We start from the raw sequence: 21,877 nt of genomic DNA on the forward strand, positions 1-21,877 counted from the left end.
AATGGTAGGAAGTGTGTTTTTCCCTTGGAGTTTAGAAGTTAGAACACATACAATTGAAGAGGCAAAATTGTTTAGGGGCATAAGGTTTGGCTACGAAATCAAGGTGAGAACCCCATCTCAATATTACTATACTGTTTATAAATTTTGAGATATAATTACGATTTTGGCAGCGTGGTAAGATTCAATTATGTCTACTATTTTGACTAATCGATTACAATGGAAATATGGTTATATATATATATATATATATATATGAGTGTTATTCATGGAAAGATCCGATTGTAATACTCTTAAGTTATGGTAATTTTGTGTTTTATTTTGATTACCCGTTGAAATTGAGGACCTTGGGTCTAACAAAGGATTATATATATTAGATTAATTCCTAAAAGTGAGTACACGATTTCATTAAATTGCTTACAGATTTCATTTGAATATAGATTCCATGATTATAACCTTAAATCCTAAAGGTGGCCCTGTATCCTTACATTTTCAATGGGATTATTAACTTAAGGTCTAGGGTATTTCGGCTACTGCTTCTCTAATAATAATATGAGATTTGACCCAATGCAAGGAAACATAAATGGCCTCTCTGTATATGGCTTGCACGTTGCCCCCTGTGCATCCCTAGAGCAAGTGATTTTTGCCATCAAATTTCCTTTCAAATATGTATATATTAAGACCTATTAGATTTGCCACGTTTTCTTTGATTATATATATTAGGTTGGATTAACATTTTCTTTAGTTATATACGTTGGGATGGTTTAACGTTTTGTTTGGGGTTTTATATTAAATCCTAGGTCAATGATATTTTGGCTACTGCCTTCTTCATGACAATATGAGTTTTGATTAATGCAAGGAAATATTATTGGTTAGAATATCATTGGTTAGAGAAACTTTAATTTATTGTTAAAAGTGTTATTAGTTTAGCAAGATATAATCTTAGTGAGTTAGTTTTTATAATTCAAGAAGCTTTATATTTTTGTGGAGAATATTAAGTAATTTCCATGATTGAATATAGGTCCTATTTAAGAGTATTTTGAGACTATTTGGAGGGTGTTTCGGCTGGAATTTCAGAGTGATTCAAGTGCTGTAAGTAATTATGCATAATATGCACAAGTTTTTGTCCATTAGGTTCTTAGAAGTTATAAGTTATGTATTTCAAACTTATATTTTCTAAAGTTTATCAAAAGCATTTCTACATCATTGAAAGAGAAACTTTGATTTTTATATGATGTTTTAAAGAGAAACTTTGAATTCTAAATAACGTTTTGAATGTCTAAACCTCATTTAAAAGATGAGTTCTAAACTAAACTATTTTCATAAAAGAGTTGTGTTTCAATGTAAGTTTTCTAAAAAGATTCTTGATCTTTAAGTTTGTTTAAAAACCAAGTGACTTTCAAAGTCATATTCCTATTTTTCCAAATGGAATTTAAAACGTTTCTTTTAGCAAATTGATTTTTCAAACTTACTCAAGAATTGTAAAAATATTTATATAAACTCTTCATTTCTTATTCATTCCCTAAGAGAGTCAAGCATCCTTTGATTTATGTTTCAATTTGATATTGTGATATTCTTTCTTTCTTTTTTTCTTAGAAATGTATTGTGATATTCGATATAACTGTATTGTTGGAATAATTGTTAATATTAAGAAAATTATTTTATGTTGTATAAACTTTGCTTTTGTAATATGTGACTCAAAATAAGTTTTTTTTTAGAATTGATAAGGTATATGTGTAAGCCCACTCACAGGGTTATATGTGAGAATAAGTGTTGATCCCTCACCAGCAGGGATTAAATGTTGGTATCCGCTCACAGGATTGTATGTGAGAATATGTGATATGTATATATGTGACATTGTGCTTTAATCAATTATATGTATGTATTTTCGAATAATTTTAAGATGTGATTACATATGTATTAAGTGATTTATTATATGTTTTGGAATAATTATATTTGATATCATTGAATGAGTTTGTGAAAAATCAAAATACTCATACTTTGCTTAACTCTATTCTGTTGTGTATCGTATATAATTGTTTACAAGATATGTGACTCACCCTATTAATTACAATTTTTAGATTAAAGTTTAGTTGGGAAAAAGAATTTTGAATCACTTCGTAAGGTACAAGGTAGAGCATGGGAGTTTTTAGGCGATGACAATAATGCTTGAAACCTTAAAGGATTTTTAGTTATTTCTATTTCGCTTTAGATTTTACCGTATTTGGAGATTATTTCTAAATTGTGGATTTTAGATATTGTATTAGGTTTATTAAGATCATTTTTATTTGGAGTTTTGAATAAATTTGAAATGGAGATTATTTCTAAATTGTGGATTTTAGATATTGTATTAGGTTTATTAAGATCATTTTTATTTGGAGTTTTGAATAAATTTGAAATTAATTATATTTATTGAGTTATGTAAGATCAACAAGTTAGCCATGCATCTAAATTCATGTTCCATGAATTTGGGTCATGACACTTATACTCTTAACAATATTCTAAGAGTGTTCAAACAGTACTAGCAAATAAAATAGGCTTTGAGAAACCACCATGAAAGTAATTTGTATGAATTTTTTAATCATTATGTATTGGAATTAAAAGGGGAAGCATGACATTGAAACTTGGTGGTACCTAGATTTATGTTTGTATAAATCAAAAATTAAATTCTATATAAAGCTAGAATGTGTAATTTATGATTTTTAGTCAATAATTTAATACATCAATCCTATTTTAGATTATAAGAGGTTTAAAATATAATATGCATCTACTAATATGCATACATCATATGGTTATGCCTTCATACCTACCATACATCTTTTGAACATGGATAATGGAAATGCATGCCTCCTACCAAACGCTTCTGGATCCGACATTTTTTGTCAGAACAATTGAACCATTCATAAGGATTAAAACCCGTTGCAGTTTTCCTCGAAAAAATAAATAGAAAAAACACTTTGATGTTTGGAGTTTGGACCAATAAAAAAGATATTTCTTAAGAGTTGCACGTTTATTATTATTTTTTGTTTTGTTTTTTTTGTTGGTAAGATTTGAAGAGTTTCAAGTTTGTAGCCAACTCGCCAGATAGATAATTTATCTCTAGATTACTACTGAAAAATTAATGGTGCTATTTTCTAAATTAATACAGTAATTTATAGAAAATAAGAAGTTCACAAAATATAAAACTCCTTTCCAAAATGTGCTTAGACTTTCTACGTATTCAAATATATTCAAAGTAATTTTTTTTTTCTGTCCTACTTGTATTCAAAATATGTACAAATGATTCACACAGAAATAATTACATGGCAAATTGGCACTCAACCATGACTGTATTGTAAACTAATCACTAATGACTAATTACTAAAAGATGGAATTGCAATGAACTTGGTTATAACAAGTTATATGTTCGTACACATAGATGTACATACCTGCTCACCCCTAATCATGAATTATAAAAGTTATAAATAGCATACAATTCTCATTGCCAATTAGATAACTGAATTAATAAATACTACTATAGGCTCTTATTGCCATCTTATAATTGAAAAGTCTTTTATTTTTATTTTTTATTCTACTCTATATTAATCTAAATGTATATATATGTGAAGCTTTCTTTTGAAAATTTAAACCCCATGAGCAGTGATATAATTGAAAAGTCTTAAAATGTGAAACATATGTTCTATTATAATATATCAATTATAAAAAAAAATTAAAAAAAAAAGCTTATATGAGATTGAAAAACAAATCGTTTGGATGCAATTCCCATTTTCCAATTAAATTATTGGATTGATAAATACTACTGTAGTCTCTTATTCACATCTTATTATTGAAAAGTTTAACATGCGAAACAAAGTTCTATTATCATATATCAAAATAAAACATGGGATAAAAAAAACATTTGTATTAATCTTAACATGCAAAACATATGTTCTATTATCATGCACAATGGTATAATTGAAAAGTCATAACATGCAAAACATATATTCTATTATCATATATCATTTAAAAATAAATAAATAAAACTTATATGGGATTAAAAACAAATAGTTTGGATCCAATTCCCATTTGCCAATTAATTAAATCATTGGATTAACAAATACTACTATAGTCTCTTATTGACATTTTATTATTAAAAAATTTAACCTGCGAAACTCGAGTTCTATTATCACATATCAAAATAAAACCCACATAGGATTAAAAAATACAAAACGTTTGGATTAGTTTTTTCAAAAAAAGTCCTCCTTATTAGCTTATTTACTAATTATGTATAGTTTTTTGTTTATTTTAAATCCTGCTTTTTCAAGGTATAATTATATGAATGAAAGGAGATTCCAAATTTGTATTTCAGGTCAATTAATCAAGGCAGAACAGATTGTGGACAAGTATAATACGTTGTTCCCGTGGGGTATCTGTATTGTGTACAGTTTGAGGATAGGGCCGAATGAGTTGGCAATTCACAAAATCAAAAGAGAAAGGGATACATATCTTCAATAGAACTATAGAAGGTAGATAAAGGCCAAATTAAACACACTTTTTTATCATTTTGCCTATCCACGAGATTGGTTTGTGTTTTCTCATTTAGTCACATAAAGCCAACTCAACCGACTGTTTGATGTCCTCAACAACCCATCAAAGTTGATAACTACCAGTCTTTATGTTCTCAACTACCAATCATCACTATAAATACCATAATTTTATGTTCCATCCCATAATGAATTTCTTCCGCTGGACTCATCTTTGTGGAGACTAATGGGAGACTTAACTCAGACCACTAATGACAATATTGAAGAAACCAAAGGTACCCCATTTGAAATTTGGTCACTTCTAGTCTTATTTCAATCAAGACTATTGCTTGTTTTTCAATTTAGTGACATGGGTTTGTTCTTTTTCTTCTTCTTCTTCTTCTGTTTTTCAGAGGAAAATAAACAGGAACAGGATTCCAAGCTGGAATTCTCTGAAGACGAAGTCTCACTTATTGCTAAGATGTTTAGATTGGTTGGAGAAAGGTTCGTTTTTTATTGTCATTCTTGCCACTATATATACACAATTAGGCTGTTTTAGTCTCAATTATGTGTGTGTTTTGTTCTTTTTGGGTGTGGCAATAAGTGCTAGGTGGTGATCATTTACTACTTGACCTATAAGCTTAAACGGTCAGGAAATGATGAATTTAATTATTTACCTATTTTTTTCTACCAGGTGGTCTTTAATTGCTGGGAGGATTCCTGGAAGAACAGCAGAAGAAATTGAGAAGTATTGGACTACAAAGCATTCATCTTCAAGTGAAAGATGACTGAAAAATAATTTAAATGCTGCTATGGTTGATTTTGGCTTTGATTGTTTATTGTAAATGATGTCAAGGTGTGGGGTATAAGTATAACAATCGTTATTATATGTTAGTTGCTTTCTATGATATTATTGATTTATGTAATTATATTAGCTAGTGTAATCAGTAAAGCAACGATGCATGGTGAATGTTTCTGCAAATTGCGAAGTGCTTGGCATGTAATAAGAATCAACTTTCTCTTCTTCTTCTTTTTTTTTTTTGGCAAATAGTATTTATATAATGAATTGTTCTTATTTTCTTTCAAATTAATCTTTGGAAGAATTTTGTTTTAACCAATTATGTTACAACTCAAATAATCTATTAGATTAGATGTCTTTATTGAAAACACGACAAGATTAGATGTCTTTATTAAAAATACGACATCAAAAGTGCCAACGAGTTAAACTACACAATACTCTTATCATGATTTCTTTTGTAATTATAGGCTAGGAGAACACCATCCAAATAATTATGTAATGTATTGTGGATAAGATTCGAAAAAACTTTGTCGAATTTGATAATTAACTATAAACGTCAATGTTTGTTGAAAAAAAAATCGGTGGATACAGTCAAAGTAGGCAAATTATTTTTTATTACATGAGACATTAACACCCGATAATGAAGTATAGCTACTTGTACAAGTAGGTCCCTAAGCTCGTGTAAATCGCTATCGTACTAGAAATAAGTTTTTGTTTACCTTTAATAATGATTGTGTCTATCTTTTTTCTGAAAAAGAATAATAATAATAATAATGATTGTGGTTCAACGTAGGATTTTATCATGTAGTGTGGGTCAGGGTTGGATTTGTCCAATATCCAGGAATGATAAAGAAATGAACAGAGCTGAGCCCATCGATTTTGCTGCAAAACAGACACATTGGGCACATAACTCTAGTCCTGATTAAGGCCCAACCCACTCTTGTACCGACCTTTAGTCCTTTATTGAGACATTCTACACTCCAAAGTCCTTTTTGTTTGCTTGTTAAATTGACAGAGAGTGGTGGGATGGAGTTAGGGTTTTTTTTGTAAAAGGAGGAGGGAGAAGGGTTTAAGGGGATTTAGAGGGATATATATTAGCCTTTCCCTATATTGTTAATTCTCCCAAATTGGAAGAATTTGGAGGGGGGAGGGACTAGGAGGAGAGGGTTTTCATTTATTATAAAACTAGTCACTAACCCATGCTATGCATGAGAACCTACCTATTTGTGAGGTAAACTAAAATAATTTTATAAAAAATTTAAGAAACTACACTTGTAAGGTCACAATTTGTACCTAAGCCCAAAATAACGAGAGAATAGGCCCAAAGAGCCCAATACCATGAATTTGTAGAGAGTGGATTGAAAATCTAGGTTCTAATGAGTTTGTATATCAGTTGTACTGGGTCAAGATCCCTATAGAACAAAGATGAAGCAGATTTATATAATGAAAATCGTCCTCGGACTCAATCTGAGGAGGCTAGATCTTCTCTATATCTTCCTTAATAACAGTTTACAAATATTGTTCTTTAGTCTACAATATTTTTCTCTCCTTCTTTTTTGATCCCCCATCCTGAGTGTCTCCTCTCCTTTTTATATCCTCCTTCTTCCTTTCTCTCGCCTCCACGTATGGATCGGATTGTTGGTTTGAATACTTTTCTTATCAACACCTTCTTGAAGCTTTTGGAAATACCTGTAAGGCTGAGCACTGCTACTCAGGCATCACTTTCTCATTAATACGGCCAAAGAGTCAGCTGCAGAGCATTCAATACGGTGGTAGCAGCTTTCTCTTAAATATTTCATAGCCTTTTCTTGTCTTGTATTCTCGCGATGTACCTCCGTACTTGCAGGATCTCCTAGAACGTTGCCTTTGAATGGCAGACCGCACCTTCCAACCTCAGCTTTGCTCAGCCGAGGAAGTATTCCTCCTCGAACTACCTTCTTGGATGATCTTGATCATACTTTTACCTCTTTACTTATCAACACGGATTCTTAAGAAGATATTTTCCCGTCCTCGGACTATTTAATATCCTCGGATTGGGTCTCTGGCCCAATATATGCTCTTGGACCTATCACCCCCACAACACTATTGCATGATTTGCTATTTTATGACTTTAATTTGTGTTATAATTTGATAAAGAATCATTACTTGAAGTGCAAAAAAAATAACTCAAAAATTCATATATTAAAACTTTTGAAAGACCAAAAAATATTAAAGAATCAGATAATTCACAGCTTAGAAATTATTGAAACAAAACAATATATATATATGACTAAACAATAGAGTAATATAAGAGAAAGATAAGTTATATTCGAAAGAATTTTTTATCTTGTAAAAAACGGCTAAAGAGAATTTGGTAGTTCATGTATGAAAATTACTTTTTTAAGAATACATAAAAAACTATAAAAATAAATTTTTTTAAGATGGGTTGCATTCGGAAGAAAATTTTCAATTATTGCAACATTTTTTATCTTGTAAAAACGGCTAAAGAGAGTTTAGTGGTTCATATATGAAAATAATTTTTTAAAAAATACATGAAAAACCATAAAATAAAATTTTCAGTTTTTTGTCAATCTTAAGTGATCTTCCATCATATGAAACATCAACGGAAAGTGAAGGCATGAAAAATGAGAAAGCAGTGAACAGTGAACACCAAAAGAAATCTAGTAAAAGAAGCCATCATTGTCAAGAGTGACAAATGAATCTCATAAAGGTAAGTGAAAATGATCAATAAACCGATCAAATATAACTTATTTATAGAAGAGTTGCAATGAATTGGATAAGAGTGAGCGATGAGAGAATTATAGATAGCTCAAAATTTGTTATTCATTAGAATTGTACGTATTCTATTAGTAATTCTTAAAAAACATATTGTACTACTATCCAATTATCTATTTTAAATACAACACTTTTACACTATAACTAATAAGTTGAGAATTCTTTATTCTTAGCGTAAAAAAGAAAAAAGAAAACAATCCATTTGATTAATTTTCTCTAGATTGGGATAAATGTAAATTGAGACTAATTTATTGGATTAGATTAGGATTGTGTTTAATTTGATGTGAAATAGATAATTAGATAAGACTATCGTTAAGACTTAGATGTTGTAATGGGTTTAATTAAATTGCTTATCACTTTATCCCAATTTTTAATTATCTCAATATTAAGAGATAGAGTTTCACTCCTTGTTAAGTTTGGATTAAACAAAAATAATTTTATTTAAAAAAATAATAATGATGAGTTTGAGTTTAAGTTGGACTTATTAGAGAGATAGAGTTTCACTCCTTGTTAAGTTTGGACTAAACAAAAATAATTTTATTTAAATAAAATAATAATTTTATTTAAATATTGTGCTAATGTGAAAAATTGTGAGAGCTTTAAAGGTTTCCATTTTATATAAACTAGTTGCTAACCCGTGCTATGCACGGGAACCTATATATTTGTGAGGTAAACTAAAATAATTTTATAAAAACTTAAATTGATTAAGAAATTACACTATTGTATAATTTGCTCTTGTATGACTTCAATTTGTGTTACAATTTGATGAAGAAGTCATTACTTGAACGTGCAATGGGTTACAAAAAAAATTGTCAGAAAATTTCAAATACTAAAAAAAAAAAACTCAAAAATTCAGATATTAAAACTTCTAAAAGACAAAAAAATATTAAAGAATCAGATGATTCACTACTTAGAAATTATTGAAACAAAATAAAACATATATGACTAAACAATAGAAAAATATAAAAGAAAGATGGGTTACTATCAAAAGAATAATCTCAATTATTGAAAGTATTTTTATCTTGTAAAAAATAGCTAAAAAGAGTTTGGTGGTTTATGTACGAAAATTACTTTTTAAAGAAGTTGCTGTAGAATTATTCTATTATCCAAAGAAGTTGAACTTTATCAATAGTTGATGATTTTTATATTTATCCAAATAAAGTCACGTTTAGGATAATCTTAATATAGGATTTATTCAAGTTTTTTTATTTATCAACGTTTGAGTTTGAGTTTGAGTTTGAGTTTGAGTTTAAGTTAGAATTGTTAGAGAGATAGAGTTTCACTCTTTATTAAGTTTAAATTAAATAAAAATAATTTTGTTTTAAAAAAAATGATAATGATGAGTTTAAGTATAAGTTGGACTTGTTAGAGATATAGAATTTCATTCCTTGTTAAGTTTGGACTAAATAAAAATAATTTTATTTAATAAAATGATGAGTTTGAGTTTAAGTTTAAGTTTAAGTTGGACTTGTTAGAGAGATAGAGTTTCACTCTTGTTAAGTTTGGACTAAACAAAAATAATTTTATTTAAATAAAATGATAATTTTATTTAAATATTGTGCTGACGTGGAAAATTGTGGGAGCTTCAAAAGTTTCGGTTATATATATATATATATATAAACTAATCACTAACCCGTGCTATGCACAGGAACTTATTTATTTGTGAGGTATACTAAAATAATTTTATGAAATCTTAAATTGATTAAGAAACTACACCATTGCATGATTTGCTCTTGTATGATTTCAATTTGTGTTACAATATGATGAAGAAGTTTGAACGTGCAATGACTTACAAAAAAAGCCACTTTTAGGATAATATTAATATAGGATTTATTCAAGTTTTTTTTTTTTTTTTTTATCAACGATTGAGTTTAAGTTTAACTTGTTAGAGAAATGAAATTTCACTCTTTGTTAAGTTTGAACTAAACAAAAATAATTTTATTTTTAAAAAAATGATTCAAAAATGATGAGTTTGAGTTTAAGTTGGACTTGTTAGAGAGATAAAGTTTCACTCCTTGTTAAGTTTAGACTAAACAAAAATAATTTTATATTAAATAAAATGATAATTTTATTTAAATATTGTGTTGACGTGGAAAATTGTGGAAGTTTCAGAGGTTTCAGTTTTATATATATATAGATAGATAGATAGATAGATAAGGGTAAATTACATAATTGGTCCTTATCATTTCTACCAAATGTAAATTTGGTCCTTAACTTTTTTAATTGTGTCAATTTGGTTCCTAACCTTTTAGTGTCGTGTCAATTTAGTTCCTATCATTATCTATTGGATGAAAAAATTTAATGTGTCAAATTGAATAATAAAAGTTTGATTTTTCTTGCCACATCAATTGCCAACTGTCACGTTAGATTTTTTCTATTGAAAAAAAAAAACCAAGTTCTGTTCTCATGTGAGTTTTAAAGTTTAGGAAAAATTCTAAAATCCCAAATTTTTGCTCCTTCAATAGGCTTAACTTCATCTAAGATGTCAAATTAGACATAGGAAATATCAGTTAATGTTCTTTTAAAAATGAATCGTAGCTTCCTCAAATCTATAGTTTATTTCTTCTCTCTTCGGTATATGTAACCACATAAAACCATTAAATCTAAAGGCAGAGTTTCGCAATTATATCTCAGAGAATTGAAAAAACAAAAACATTGTATTAGGAAAAGGAAGAAACTAGTGGTGACCATGTAAAGCTTGATGCCTCGGCTTCCAAACAGAAGCAAATCTTTTGCTTTGTCCAAAGCTTCCTTTAAAAAAACAACCTTAATTGTCTCTTCGGAGATCTTGATATTGATCTCTTCCAAATCTTTGAACAAAGGCTTCAAGAGCCTTAGTCTCATGCTGAGATTGTGACACTCCCTCCTAAAAACGCATCGTAAGTTTGAGATCTCAGAGATACAGTCCACAGCGTTGATGAGATTCCCAAGTAGCACAACATTTTGGTCCTCCATACAAAGTAGGAGTAGCTTTGCTTGGTGCCATTTTTTGTTTTCTAAGCTCTAAAACACTAAGATAGACTTGTAATTTAGGTTAAGCATCATAGAGATTGCGTATTTTTTTTAACACGCGTAGGAATAGAAATTTGGGTTTTTATTTTATATTTTAGGTTTGATGTGGTTGTACACTTGGGCATTGATGTGCAAGGAAATCAATTTTTTATTATTCTGTTTGACATGTCAGATGTTTCCATCCAAAGGATAATAACAGAGACCAAATTGACATGACGCTAAAATGTTAAGGACCAAATTGACACAATTGAAAGGTTAGGGATGAAATTGACATTTGGTGTAGAGGAAAGGGACCAATTATGTAGTTTACCCTAAAATAAATTAATATGTAACATGTACGTGAATGGTCAATTGGAGAGAGAGAGAGAGAGCGCCAATATTAATGTCCCATGTTACGTTCTAAAAAAAAAATGTCCCATGTTACTTATGAAATCATAGCAACCTAACTATCCTTCTTAGCAACCAAACATTGAGATTAATTAGATGCCTTAAGTTTTGATTCATTCTTTTGATGAATAAGTTGATTTATCACTCAAGAATCATACACGATCAATTCAATACAATAGAAACACCAAAGAACGGAAATATAAAATTGCACATATATAAAGTTACACTCTAGGCTAGAGATGACAACAAATCTAGACACCAAAGGAAAAAAAGGGATTTGTATAGCAAAAACATAACTCTAAATTGTGGTATACACTTTCAAAATTACAACTATACAAAAAATCAGTTATTTGAAGGGCCAAAAACAACACAACATTGAACACCAAAAGAAATCCATCACTTATTCATATGAAATTGGAATTTGTTCAACTCTTAAGATTGCATCAAAGATTCCCCATATTTAGTAAACTATCCTAGTCAACAGAGTTGTAGAATTTATTATTAAACTAAAATTCATTCTTGATTTACCACCTAATCAATTTCATAACGTCTTCCTTTTGAGTTAACCTTGCTTTGATGAATGGTAGCATTTTCTCTGCTTCTATGGTAGAAGGCAACCCATAGGGCAAATCTACAAATAACAGTATGTATGTGCAAGTTAGACTATCAAGCTTAATGAAAGAGAATGAGTGATGAATCTAACAGTACATTTAAGTGTAAAAGCTTAAGAATAATAAAAATAGAAACTTTAACACTTTAATGTCGAGAGAAATGCAAAAGCGAAACAAAGAAAGTAAAGAAGGCATGGGAAATACATGGAAAACCCTTTGAAAGGGATGAAAATCACGGGTGAGCGAAGGGAAGAATTTCCGTCACTCTTTAGAGCTCTCTATTATGTGAAAGTTAAGGTTTTTACACAATAGTCAGGTTCTTCTCAAAGAAAGCCTCTCTTTCTACCTCACTTTCCTCCCTAGACTTTCTTTCTCTCTATCTTTCTAGGCTCTTGCCCTAATTGTTTAGCAACATATTCCTCTTATAGTACGAGGAATGTTGTTAGGTACATTAGGGTAGGTGTCAGGTCCCCATTCACCCATTTAAAACCCTAATATAGCTACTGTACTATACTACGACTGGAGGAGAGTGAAGACACGTCAATGTCAGGGTAGTGGAATAGAGGGTGGCTTTGCTACAACGTGGGGAGAAAGCCATAAATAAGGAAAGGGACACTATGGAGGTTAGGAGTGATGCACGTGTCCTCAGAAGTGGTTTAGCACAAGCTCAGCCAATAAGAGTTGTTCTATAGCATCTGAACATAGGGGGTCGCTATCTTCCTTTTACACTAGTGCTGAGTGTCCATGCCAGGTGCATTTTTCACCCTTCCCCAAGATGGTCACACCGTTAGCACAAACCAAAGATACTCTCCCTTAGCCAACGTTCTCCTTCCTTTCCTCACAGCTAGCCCACGTGTAGAATCTGAATCCAATTACGTCAACACTCACTAACACATCATGGCCATATATAAAAAGTAGAGTTGATAAAAATTAATTTGAAGATAAACATATGTTTAAACATATCTCATGATTGTAGGTGTAATCTCATGAATTATAAATTAAAACTATTTTATGTTTGTGTGCTTAGATTTTATAGCTATTGACAAGCACCAATGACTTCAAAAAAAATCATCGTATTATTAGTGGGTATCAGACTATTATAGTTGGTCTAATTCTTAGGTATATTGTCATTAGAAGATTATTAATTGAAATGGGCGTAGGGACAAGCATAATTGCCCCATTTTCTTTTGGCAGTTCTCCAAAAATCTTTTGGGGTGACAATTCTACAATTGTAGCTACTATCTACAATGCAGAATGTTGTCCCTCCAGTGATAAATGTGTGTTATTTATAGTATATTAGGTATTGATCACAATTAGGTAATTGGTCTTCAACATTATAACCATTATTGTGATATGGATATATATAAATTGTGATCTTATTATGATATTATTTAATATAGGCAATCAGTTTTATTTATAATTTAATGTATTTTCTTGTAGGTGCATTGTAAACAAAATTGGATGTTCATGTATGGTATAATCTTATTTGTGACTCAATTCATTTTTCCCAACCAATTGTTCAATGGAACAAGTTATGAGTGTCAACATAAACATATACATTCACATTTTTTTCCTTAAATAAAACATCTACATTTTTCTCTCCATTTATTGACTTGAAATGAAACATAATAATAAACATATTGTCTTTGTTGGTAAACTCAACTTGGCCCACGAGGATAGTGCTCCTGGCGACCTTTAGGATCTCTTACTAGATAGGGGTGCATTTTTCACCTTCTCCAAGATGGTCACACCGTTAGCACAAACCAAAGATACTCTCCCTTAGCCAACGTTCTCATTCCTTTCCTCACAGCTAGCCCACGTGTAGAATCCGAATCCAATTAGCACTCACTAACAAATCATGGCCATATATAAAAAGTAGAGTTGATAAAAATTAATTTGAAGATAAACATATGTTTAAACATATTTGTAGGTGTAATCTCAAGATGTTATTTTTACATGTGCTTAGATTTTACAGTTATTGACAAGCACCAATGATTTCAAAAAAATAATTGTATTATTAGTAAGTATTGGACTATTGTAGTTAGTTAAGTTCTTGGGAACATTGTCTTTAGAATATTATTAATTGAAATGGGCTAGGGATAAACATAATTGCCCCAGTTTCTTTTTGACAGTTCTCCAAAGCTCTAGGGGCTACAATTCTACAATTGCAGCTGCCATCTACATTGCAGAATGTTGTCCCTCCAACGATCGATGTGTATTATTTATGGTGCATCTGATATTGATCTCGATTAGGTAATTGGTCTCCTACATTACAACCAAAACTATAATATGGAAATACACACACACACACACACACACACACACACACACACACACAAGTAATCACTTTTATTTATAATTTAATTTATTTTCTTGTGGGTGCATTGTAAGCAAAGTTGGATGTTCTTGTAGGTGCCATTTAAATTGCACAATGCTAGTTTATTATTTGATTAATATTAATGACCCAAGAGGATGGTGCTCCTGACGACGTCTAGGATCTCCTATTAAATGGTATTCATATTTCCAAGACTCCAAGGGGTAATAATTCTACAATTGCAGTTACCATCTACATTACCAAATATTGTCCCTCCAACAATCGATGTGTGTTATTTAAGGTGTATTTGATATTGATCTCGATTACAACCATAACTATAATATGGAAACACACACACACACACAAACACACACACACACACACACACACACACACACACACATATATATATGTAGGTAGTCACTTTTATTTATAATTTAATTTATTTTCTTGTGGGTGCATTGTAAGCAAAGTTGGATGTTCTTGTAGGTGCTATTTAAATTGCACAATGCTGGTTTATTACTTGATTAAAATAAACAACCCAAAAGGATGGCGATCCTGACGACCTCTAGGATCTCCTAATAGACAAGGGTGTTTATATCTCAAAACCTAAATTTGGTGAGTTTTACAATCATCACACAAGTAGATTGCAAAAATAAATAAATAAATTTTCAACGCTTTTTAATTCACAAGATTTTTTTTTTTCCTTCAGATGACTTGGAGTACAATGACCCTTACGATTGGTATTCTAGCACTTATTTAGCTCGCACTTGTTGCCTTCACTAAGAAGGTATGTTAATATTGCTATTATTTTTAAAATTTTAATTCCCACCACATTTTCATAACACTTTCACAACAAATTAATAAATGGTTATTGATTTGATTCTAGAGTTTGAATTACTTAAGATCTATTATGAAAATGTTGTGAATGTAGCATTTCTCTTTAATACTATTTAGTAATTCCAATGTTATGCTATAATTTAGGAGAAAAGTAATTAATGTTTTGATTGTAAACATAAACATATATATTCATATTTTCTCATAAATGAAACATATACATTTTTCTCTCCATTTATAGACTTGAAATGAAACATAGCAATAAACATATGCATTCACATTTTCCTTTTAGGTCTTAACATTTCAAATATCAATTTAGTCTCTAACATTTTGGTATTTTATCAAAATAACCCTGGTCATTAAGTGGTGGATTAATGAAAAATTGACGTGGCTAACTTGACTATATTATTATTAATTTTATATATGATTTACTTATTATTATTATTCAAAATAGACATGGAGATGGTACATGGATAGTGAATATAGAATTATATCTAGTTAGATATAGGAGTATTAACGACTATATTGCTAGCATAGCAAATTGGGAGTCCAACTTATAAATCATATCAATGACATAATTGATATAGAAGTTGCATTTTTTTCTTATCACCATGATTTGTATTTGTATAATGGTTTATTTTTTAAAGTATTTTCCTTTAAAAAATGAGAGTCAATATAGAAGACTTGTAGGGTATTTAACACAAAATCCTCCTTGGGTTCACATTCAAGTTTTTATCATTTTAGAACTACTCAAACATATATATATTATAATTGAGTTGGATTGTTGCACTATTCATATTAGTGGTGGTTGTTAGAATTGCTCTCTATATGTTTTTCATAATGTTTTTATAATTGATTATTAACCACAATTTGATATTTTGGTTTTGATCTTTGTTTCATAGTGAAAGCTTGTTGTATTGTCACTAAAGAGAATTTGTTGTGTAAACACTCTAAACCATTATATTATGAAGTTTATCTTCTACTCTCAAATACTCTAATTTCTTGCACTTTACCTCAATATATACAACCATTAAATGAAGAAGATTAAGAAATTTGAACAATAAAACTAAATTATTTTTTCCTATTCCAAATTTATGACCTTACTCATATTGTGGAAAATCCAAAAAAAAAAAAATTTAATAGTTAAAGTTAAACCAAAGAATTTTTGTTTGTATTGTAAGAGTTCCATTAAAAAAAAATAGAGATTAATTATAGCAAACTTTCTCTTCTATGTGAGTCTGTGGCATCTTTCAGCATTTCTCTTGGCAAACCTTTAGTTCAACATTCCAACAGTAAGGAAATCATAAGTGTAAAACTTTCACCAAGTTTAACAAAATGATTTTAGAAATCGGAAAAAGAAATTGTTATTGATCATGAAGTTCATGAACATTGTCTAACATTAAAAGCAAACAAAAAACTATGTTGTTAAGTTGTAGGAATTCAGTTAACACAAACCCAAAACTTAATCCAAAAGGTTTTTTTTTTTTTTTTTCCATATGTATTTCATAATAGAAGTAAAGTAATGACATATCATATGGAATTACTTCTTCTTCTTATTCTAGGAGCTGCTTGTGCTTTTGTTAGAACTCAGAAGTATGCTTGGAGGTTTTTGTTTTTGTTTATTTTTAAAGATCTTTTTGCACATCTTGGAAAATAAGGAGAAAATACATATTTAGATAGATTTTTTATTTTGCATAAATATTTAAAATTTTAATAAGGTAAAAAAGAAAAAACACTCATTATAAGAAAGAAATGTTATGATGAAGCAATTAATGTAAAATTAAGTAATGAGTTTTTGTTTTCTTAGAGCGTCACCATCATGTGTGCCAAATGCCAAATGCCAAATATTTAGCATTTGGCACACCAAACACTAAAAACAGAGCATCATGAGATGTGTTAAATGTGTCAAAATTTTGAGACATGCTAAAGTACTGTCTCATGTTTAGCATAGTACGGACAGATATGGCATATGGTTTTATTATTTTTTTTATTCAACTTTCTCTCTCATCCCAATTAAAATATCTCTTCAGACCATCATGTTCAGCCACATATTCTGCTTCTCCATCTCCACTCTCCCATACCCTTTTCTTCTCCCTTCTTCCCTTTTGCTCTATTCTCTTCCCATTCATGAATCATGAGCCACCACCAATTTCCTCTCTACCATCTCACAAATTCCATCATTACTGATCTACAAAATCTCCTTCACTGGTTTTTTATTTTTTATTATTTTTTTCCATTTTGTTCGCTCTCCCCTCTCTGTTCTATCTCATACACCGAATCAGTTTAGTTCATCTCAGAGTTGCCGATTCACTGTTCAATCTCGGTATTGTCGATTCGCTGTTCAGTCTTAGTTTCATCGATTCTTTGAAGGTTTCATCGATTCACCGATTCTCTGAAGGTTTCATCGATTCGCTGATTCTCTGAAGGTTTTCTCAATTCGTTCTACGTCTACTGCATACAGGTAAGTTCTTCGTCTTCCCTGTGATTCTCTCGGTATTTCAGTGTCTACTTCTGTTCTCTCTATCTTCTTAGTTCATATGTGTTGTGTGCTGTGTTATGTTTTTTTTTTTTCAATTCTTTTGCATTACTGAATGATTACTTGGATGCAAACTATGACTACGGATTCTAAATTCCAATTCTAGCATTTAGGCTATGAGACACTACGAATAATCTATTTGTTTCATTAATTTTAGCATTAAGTCCATGCTGTGTGTGTGTGTTAAAGGTGAACCTATCACAAAGCCATATATATAAATATTAATAAATCTTTTGCAATAATTCCTATTTTTGTGCATTCAGATATGCATTTGATTTTTTATTTTTTGGGGGCTCTCTTTGGACTACCTAAATTATTTTTATCTACATATCTATTTAGAACATGGACTCAGTACATTATTCATTGTACATTGATGTCTTACGGGGGAATATTAATCTTAAGGAGCAACTTTTTGGTGTATCTAAAAATAGTCCCATGTTAGTCCAAGATTCTCCACTGAATGATGAAGTTGCCACTTCTAAGAAAAAAAAAAAACACTTGGTATCAACTTCATTCCTGAGGAAGACAAGCTGCTTGTAGCAACATGGCTCAATACCAGTGTCGATCCTGTGTATGGTAATGAGCAATATAAAACAACATTTTATGGCAAAGTTGCAAAATACTTCAAGGACCACAAGACTGATTCTACACGTAGTTAAACATCCCTAACAAGCCGATGGGGAGTGATTAATAGGGAAACAGTTAAATTTTATGGGTCCTTAGCTAGAATTGAAGCAAAGAATGAAAGTAGAACCACTGCTGAAATGAAGGTATATATTTTGCAATGGTCTTTAATTTTTTTAGATTTACAACATCAAATGAATTGTTTGAAGAAACTAATTATGTTATATTTATTTAATTTTTTTTAGCTTGAGAAAGCAAGGGAATTGTTTAAAGAAATTCACGGTTACTTTTATCAATATGAACATTGCTGGCTAGTGTTGAAGGAATTTCCAAAGTGGGCATCTACTATGCCTAGGGAAGATTCAAGAAAAGAAATGTCTCAAACTCCATATTCAATAGATCAAGGAGGGGGGGTTGATGACACTATGTAGGTAGAAAACCTGAAAAGGCTAATTGAAAGAGAAAAGATGATGGGAAAGATGTTGCAATAGAATATTTGAAAAAGAAAAAGAAAATTCTTGAAGAATCTTGTGCACAAGAAAAAGAGAAAGTACGTATCAAATCGGAAAAGGTTCACTTGCAAGAGTTGAAAGAGAATGAAAGAATTATGATGCCAGACACAAGTGGCATGAACGATAACCAAAGAACTTTTTATGATGGACTCCAAAAGGAAATCCTTGCAAAACAAAGATCAAGTCATTCGTTGGGTTGAGATGATGTTGGTGATGTCTTGTTTCAACCTTATTTTGGTAGTAACTTATTTTAGGCCTTGATATGTATTTTGTGGCATTTTTCGGGTGTAGCTGATTTTAAGCCTTAATATGTATTTTGTGATCTTAGCAAAAGGTCTTGACTCTTTTATTATATGATTTCGTTGTAGATTCTAGTAGGCCACTGCCATCTAAGTAATCTTAACATTTTAGCTTATATAAAATGTTGTGTATTTTCTATATTTAATTTTATATTACTATAGAATTATATTGCTATCATGCTTAATGCTGGTGTTGTGCTATTGATGCTGCTGATTGGGTTGAGAGGCCAGTGTGTAAGTGCCCTTTTTAGGCTTTGGTGTTGTATGCTGTGTTAGTGACTGCTGCAATGTAGTAGCATCAATGGAGCATTGTAGCAGTGTGTAGTAGGTATTAGATGTATGCGTGTGCTAGATGATAGCAAATGGGGAATATTGCCATGTATATACCTATAACTAATTTTCTAATAGCACATATAATAATTCATATGAGCTTATGACTAACTACTAAGTTGTTAGTGAGCAGTCAAAAAGCTAGGAGCTAGCGCATATAATACTATATACATTTTTTTGGTTATATTTTCGTATAGTTTCTATGCTCTTCTTGACTGTTGGGCTTTTCTAATTGTTTCTAAAATGTATCTATTGGTTTACAATTCTTAAGTGCTAGAAGAAGATAGGAGAGGATCTCATCTTAGGCCACGTTTTTATTTAAAGAAAATTTTATATTCTTTAGATAAGGATCAAACCTTCTTTTAAAGTTATCGATTTCATTTCATATTATGTTTCTTGCATCTATATTGATAATTGCTTTCCAATGTTTTCTTCTAGTTTATCGCCATGGGTCGTTCTTTTTTTCGTGAATTGCTTGATGATGACTCAGATGAAGATGAGATAATTATAAAACTTCTCACAGATTCGACATCACAACGTAAGCGTTGTCGGTATATCGACCATAATCATTTGGCAGGCCATAAAAGGCTTTATGATGACTACTTTGCTGAAGAACCTGTATATCCTCCCAAATTATTTCGAAGGAGATTTTGAATGAGATGTTCTCTTTTTTTCCGAATCCTATCTAAGGTAGAAACTCATGAACCTTACTTTATCCAAAAAAGGAATAATGCCAAAAAGTTTGGTCTATCTCCCCTTCAAAAGATGACCGTTGCACTTAGGATGCTTGCTTATGGTGTAGCAGCTAATTTTATGGATGAATATGTGAGAATAGCAGAAAGCACTACAATGATGAGTCTGAAAAAATTTATTACAGCAGTGGTTGCTATTTTCTCAGAGGAATACTTGAGGTCGCCAAACAATGAAGACATCGCTAGATTGTTAGCCCATGGCCAAAATTGTGGATTTCCAAGCATGTTGGGAAGTATTGATTGCATGCATTGAAAATGGAAAAATTGTTTAACTGCATGGAAAGAGATGTATTGTGGTCATATTCGTAAGCCAACTATTATTTTGGAAGCAGTGGCTTCATATGATCTTTGGATATGACACTCATTTTTTGGGTTACCTGGGTCAAATAATGTCATTAACGTGTTGGACGTGTATTTTCTGAGCTTGCACAAGAACGTGCTCCTGTAATTAATTATTCAATCAATGGTCATGATTACACAATGGAATATTATCTTGCCGATGACATATATCCAAAATGGTCAACATTTGTGAAGACAATCCTATCTCCACTAGGAGCAAAAAGAAAATTATTTGCAAAAGCTCAGGAGGCATATAGGAAGGATGTAGAGCGTGTATTTGGAGTGCTTCAAGCACAATTTGCAATTGTAAGTGGACCTGCACGGTTTTTCTTTCATGGAACACTACATGACATTATGAAAGCATGCATAATTCTTCATAACATGATTATTAAAGATGAGGGAGATGAAGTTGAAGCAGTGGACTTAGATTATGAACAAATTGATGAGATTTCATGTACACCAATATCACATGAGCCGACAAATGAATTTATGGAGTTCATTCGAGTTCATCAATGCATTAGGAATCGAGAAGTTCATTTTCAACTCCAAATGAATCTCATTGAGCATTTATGACAATTACAAGGAGAGTCGTGAAAACTTTTGGTTTTGTTTATTTGTTTCCTCTTCTTTATGGAGTTGCCATTAAAACTTTTGATTTGGTTTATTTGTTTCATTTTTTTTTTATGAAACTGCCACTAATCTTGTTGGCTATGTTGTTTTATTGTTTTAAGTTTAAGTACTAGCCAATTGTTTTGTTATGTTAAATTTAAGTACCATTTTTCATCAAGGAAGTGGCAAGCTCAACTCTGTTTAATTCAATGGGTTTTCTATGTGAGTTAATGTTATTGGATATGAGTTATGTGTGTAAGTTTTCGATGGATTACATTGGTAGTTTAGTTCAATTGAAACAATTTCAACTTGACAGGTTGGCTTTTAGATTACATTTATAAATATGTTTTTGGCTTTTGATATGAGTCTTGACAAGTTCAAGGTTTTTTATTTTTTATTTTTTTATTTTTTAAAGGTGACAGGTTCTGAGGTTTTTTTTTTTTTTTTGAAGGTAATAGGTTTTGATTTTTGATTTTTATTTTTTAAAAAATGCTTAAGAAAATATGACAGTTGAATTAAGAGGATTATTTGAAAATGTTATTGTTAGAATAAGAATATTTGAAAATATGACTGTTAGGAACAAATAATAAAGAAAGAATAAAATAAGAATTAAAAAGAATGAAGAAATAATATTTAAATGAA

At 30.5% G+C, this 21,877-nt stretch overlaps 1 protein-coding gene and 1 pseudogene across 1 annotated transcript; both read left to right on the forward strand.

The window, feature by feature from the left end:
- The first annotated feature begins 4,638 nt into the window (after positions 1-4,638).
- On the forward strand, positions 4,639-5,529 carry LOC142637087 (transcription factor CPC-like). Its single transcript, XM_075811375.1, has 3 exons — positions 4,639-4,795; positions 4,913-5,003; positions 5,194-5,529. Exons 1-3 carry the CDS (start codon positions 4,747-4,749, stop codon positions 5,285-5,287), a joined length of 234 nt encoding a protein of 77 aa, XP_075667490.1. The 5' UTR covers positions 4,639-4,746; the 3' UTR covers positions 5,288-5,529.
- A 14,453-nt stretch (positions 5,530-19,982) lies between these two features.
- Positions 19,983-21,199, forward strand: LOC142635665 (uncharacterized; annotated as a pseudogene).
- Positions 21,200-21,877: the final 678 nt, after the last annotated feature.

This window comes from Castanea sativa, chromosome 5, assembly GCF_040712315.1.
Source record: "Castanea sativa cultivar Marrone di Chiusa Pesio chromosome 5, ASM4071231v1".
Taxonomy (NCBI): Eukaryota; Viridiplantae; Streptophyta; class Magnoliopsida; order Fagales; family Fagaceae; genus Castanea; species Castanea sativa.

What these genes read in the sequence shown, in the direction of transcription:
- LOC142637087 (XM_075811375.1), top strand. Translation starts at nt 4,747, where the DNA reads ATGGGAGACTTAACTCAGACCACTAATGACAATATTGAAGAAACCAAA. An exon ending in CAATATTGAAGAAACCAAAG is followed by an intron (nt 4,796 to 4,912) that starts GTACCCCATTTG and finishes TCTGTTTTTCAG; the next exon opens with AGGAAAATAAACAGGAACAG. An exon ending in TTTAGATTGGTTGGAGAAAG is followed by an intron (nt 5,004 to 5,193) that starts GTTCGTTTTTTA and finishes TTTTTCTACCAG; the next exon opens with GTGGTCTTTAATTGCTGGGA.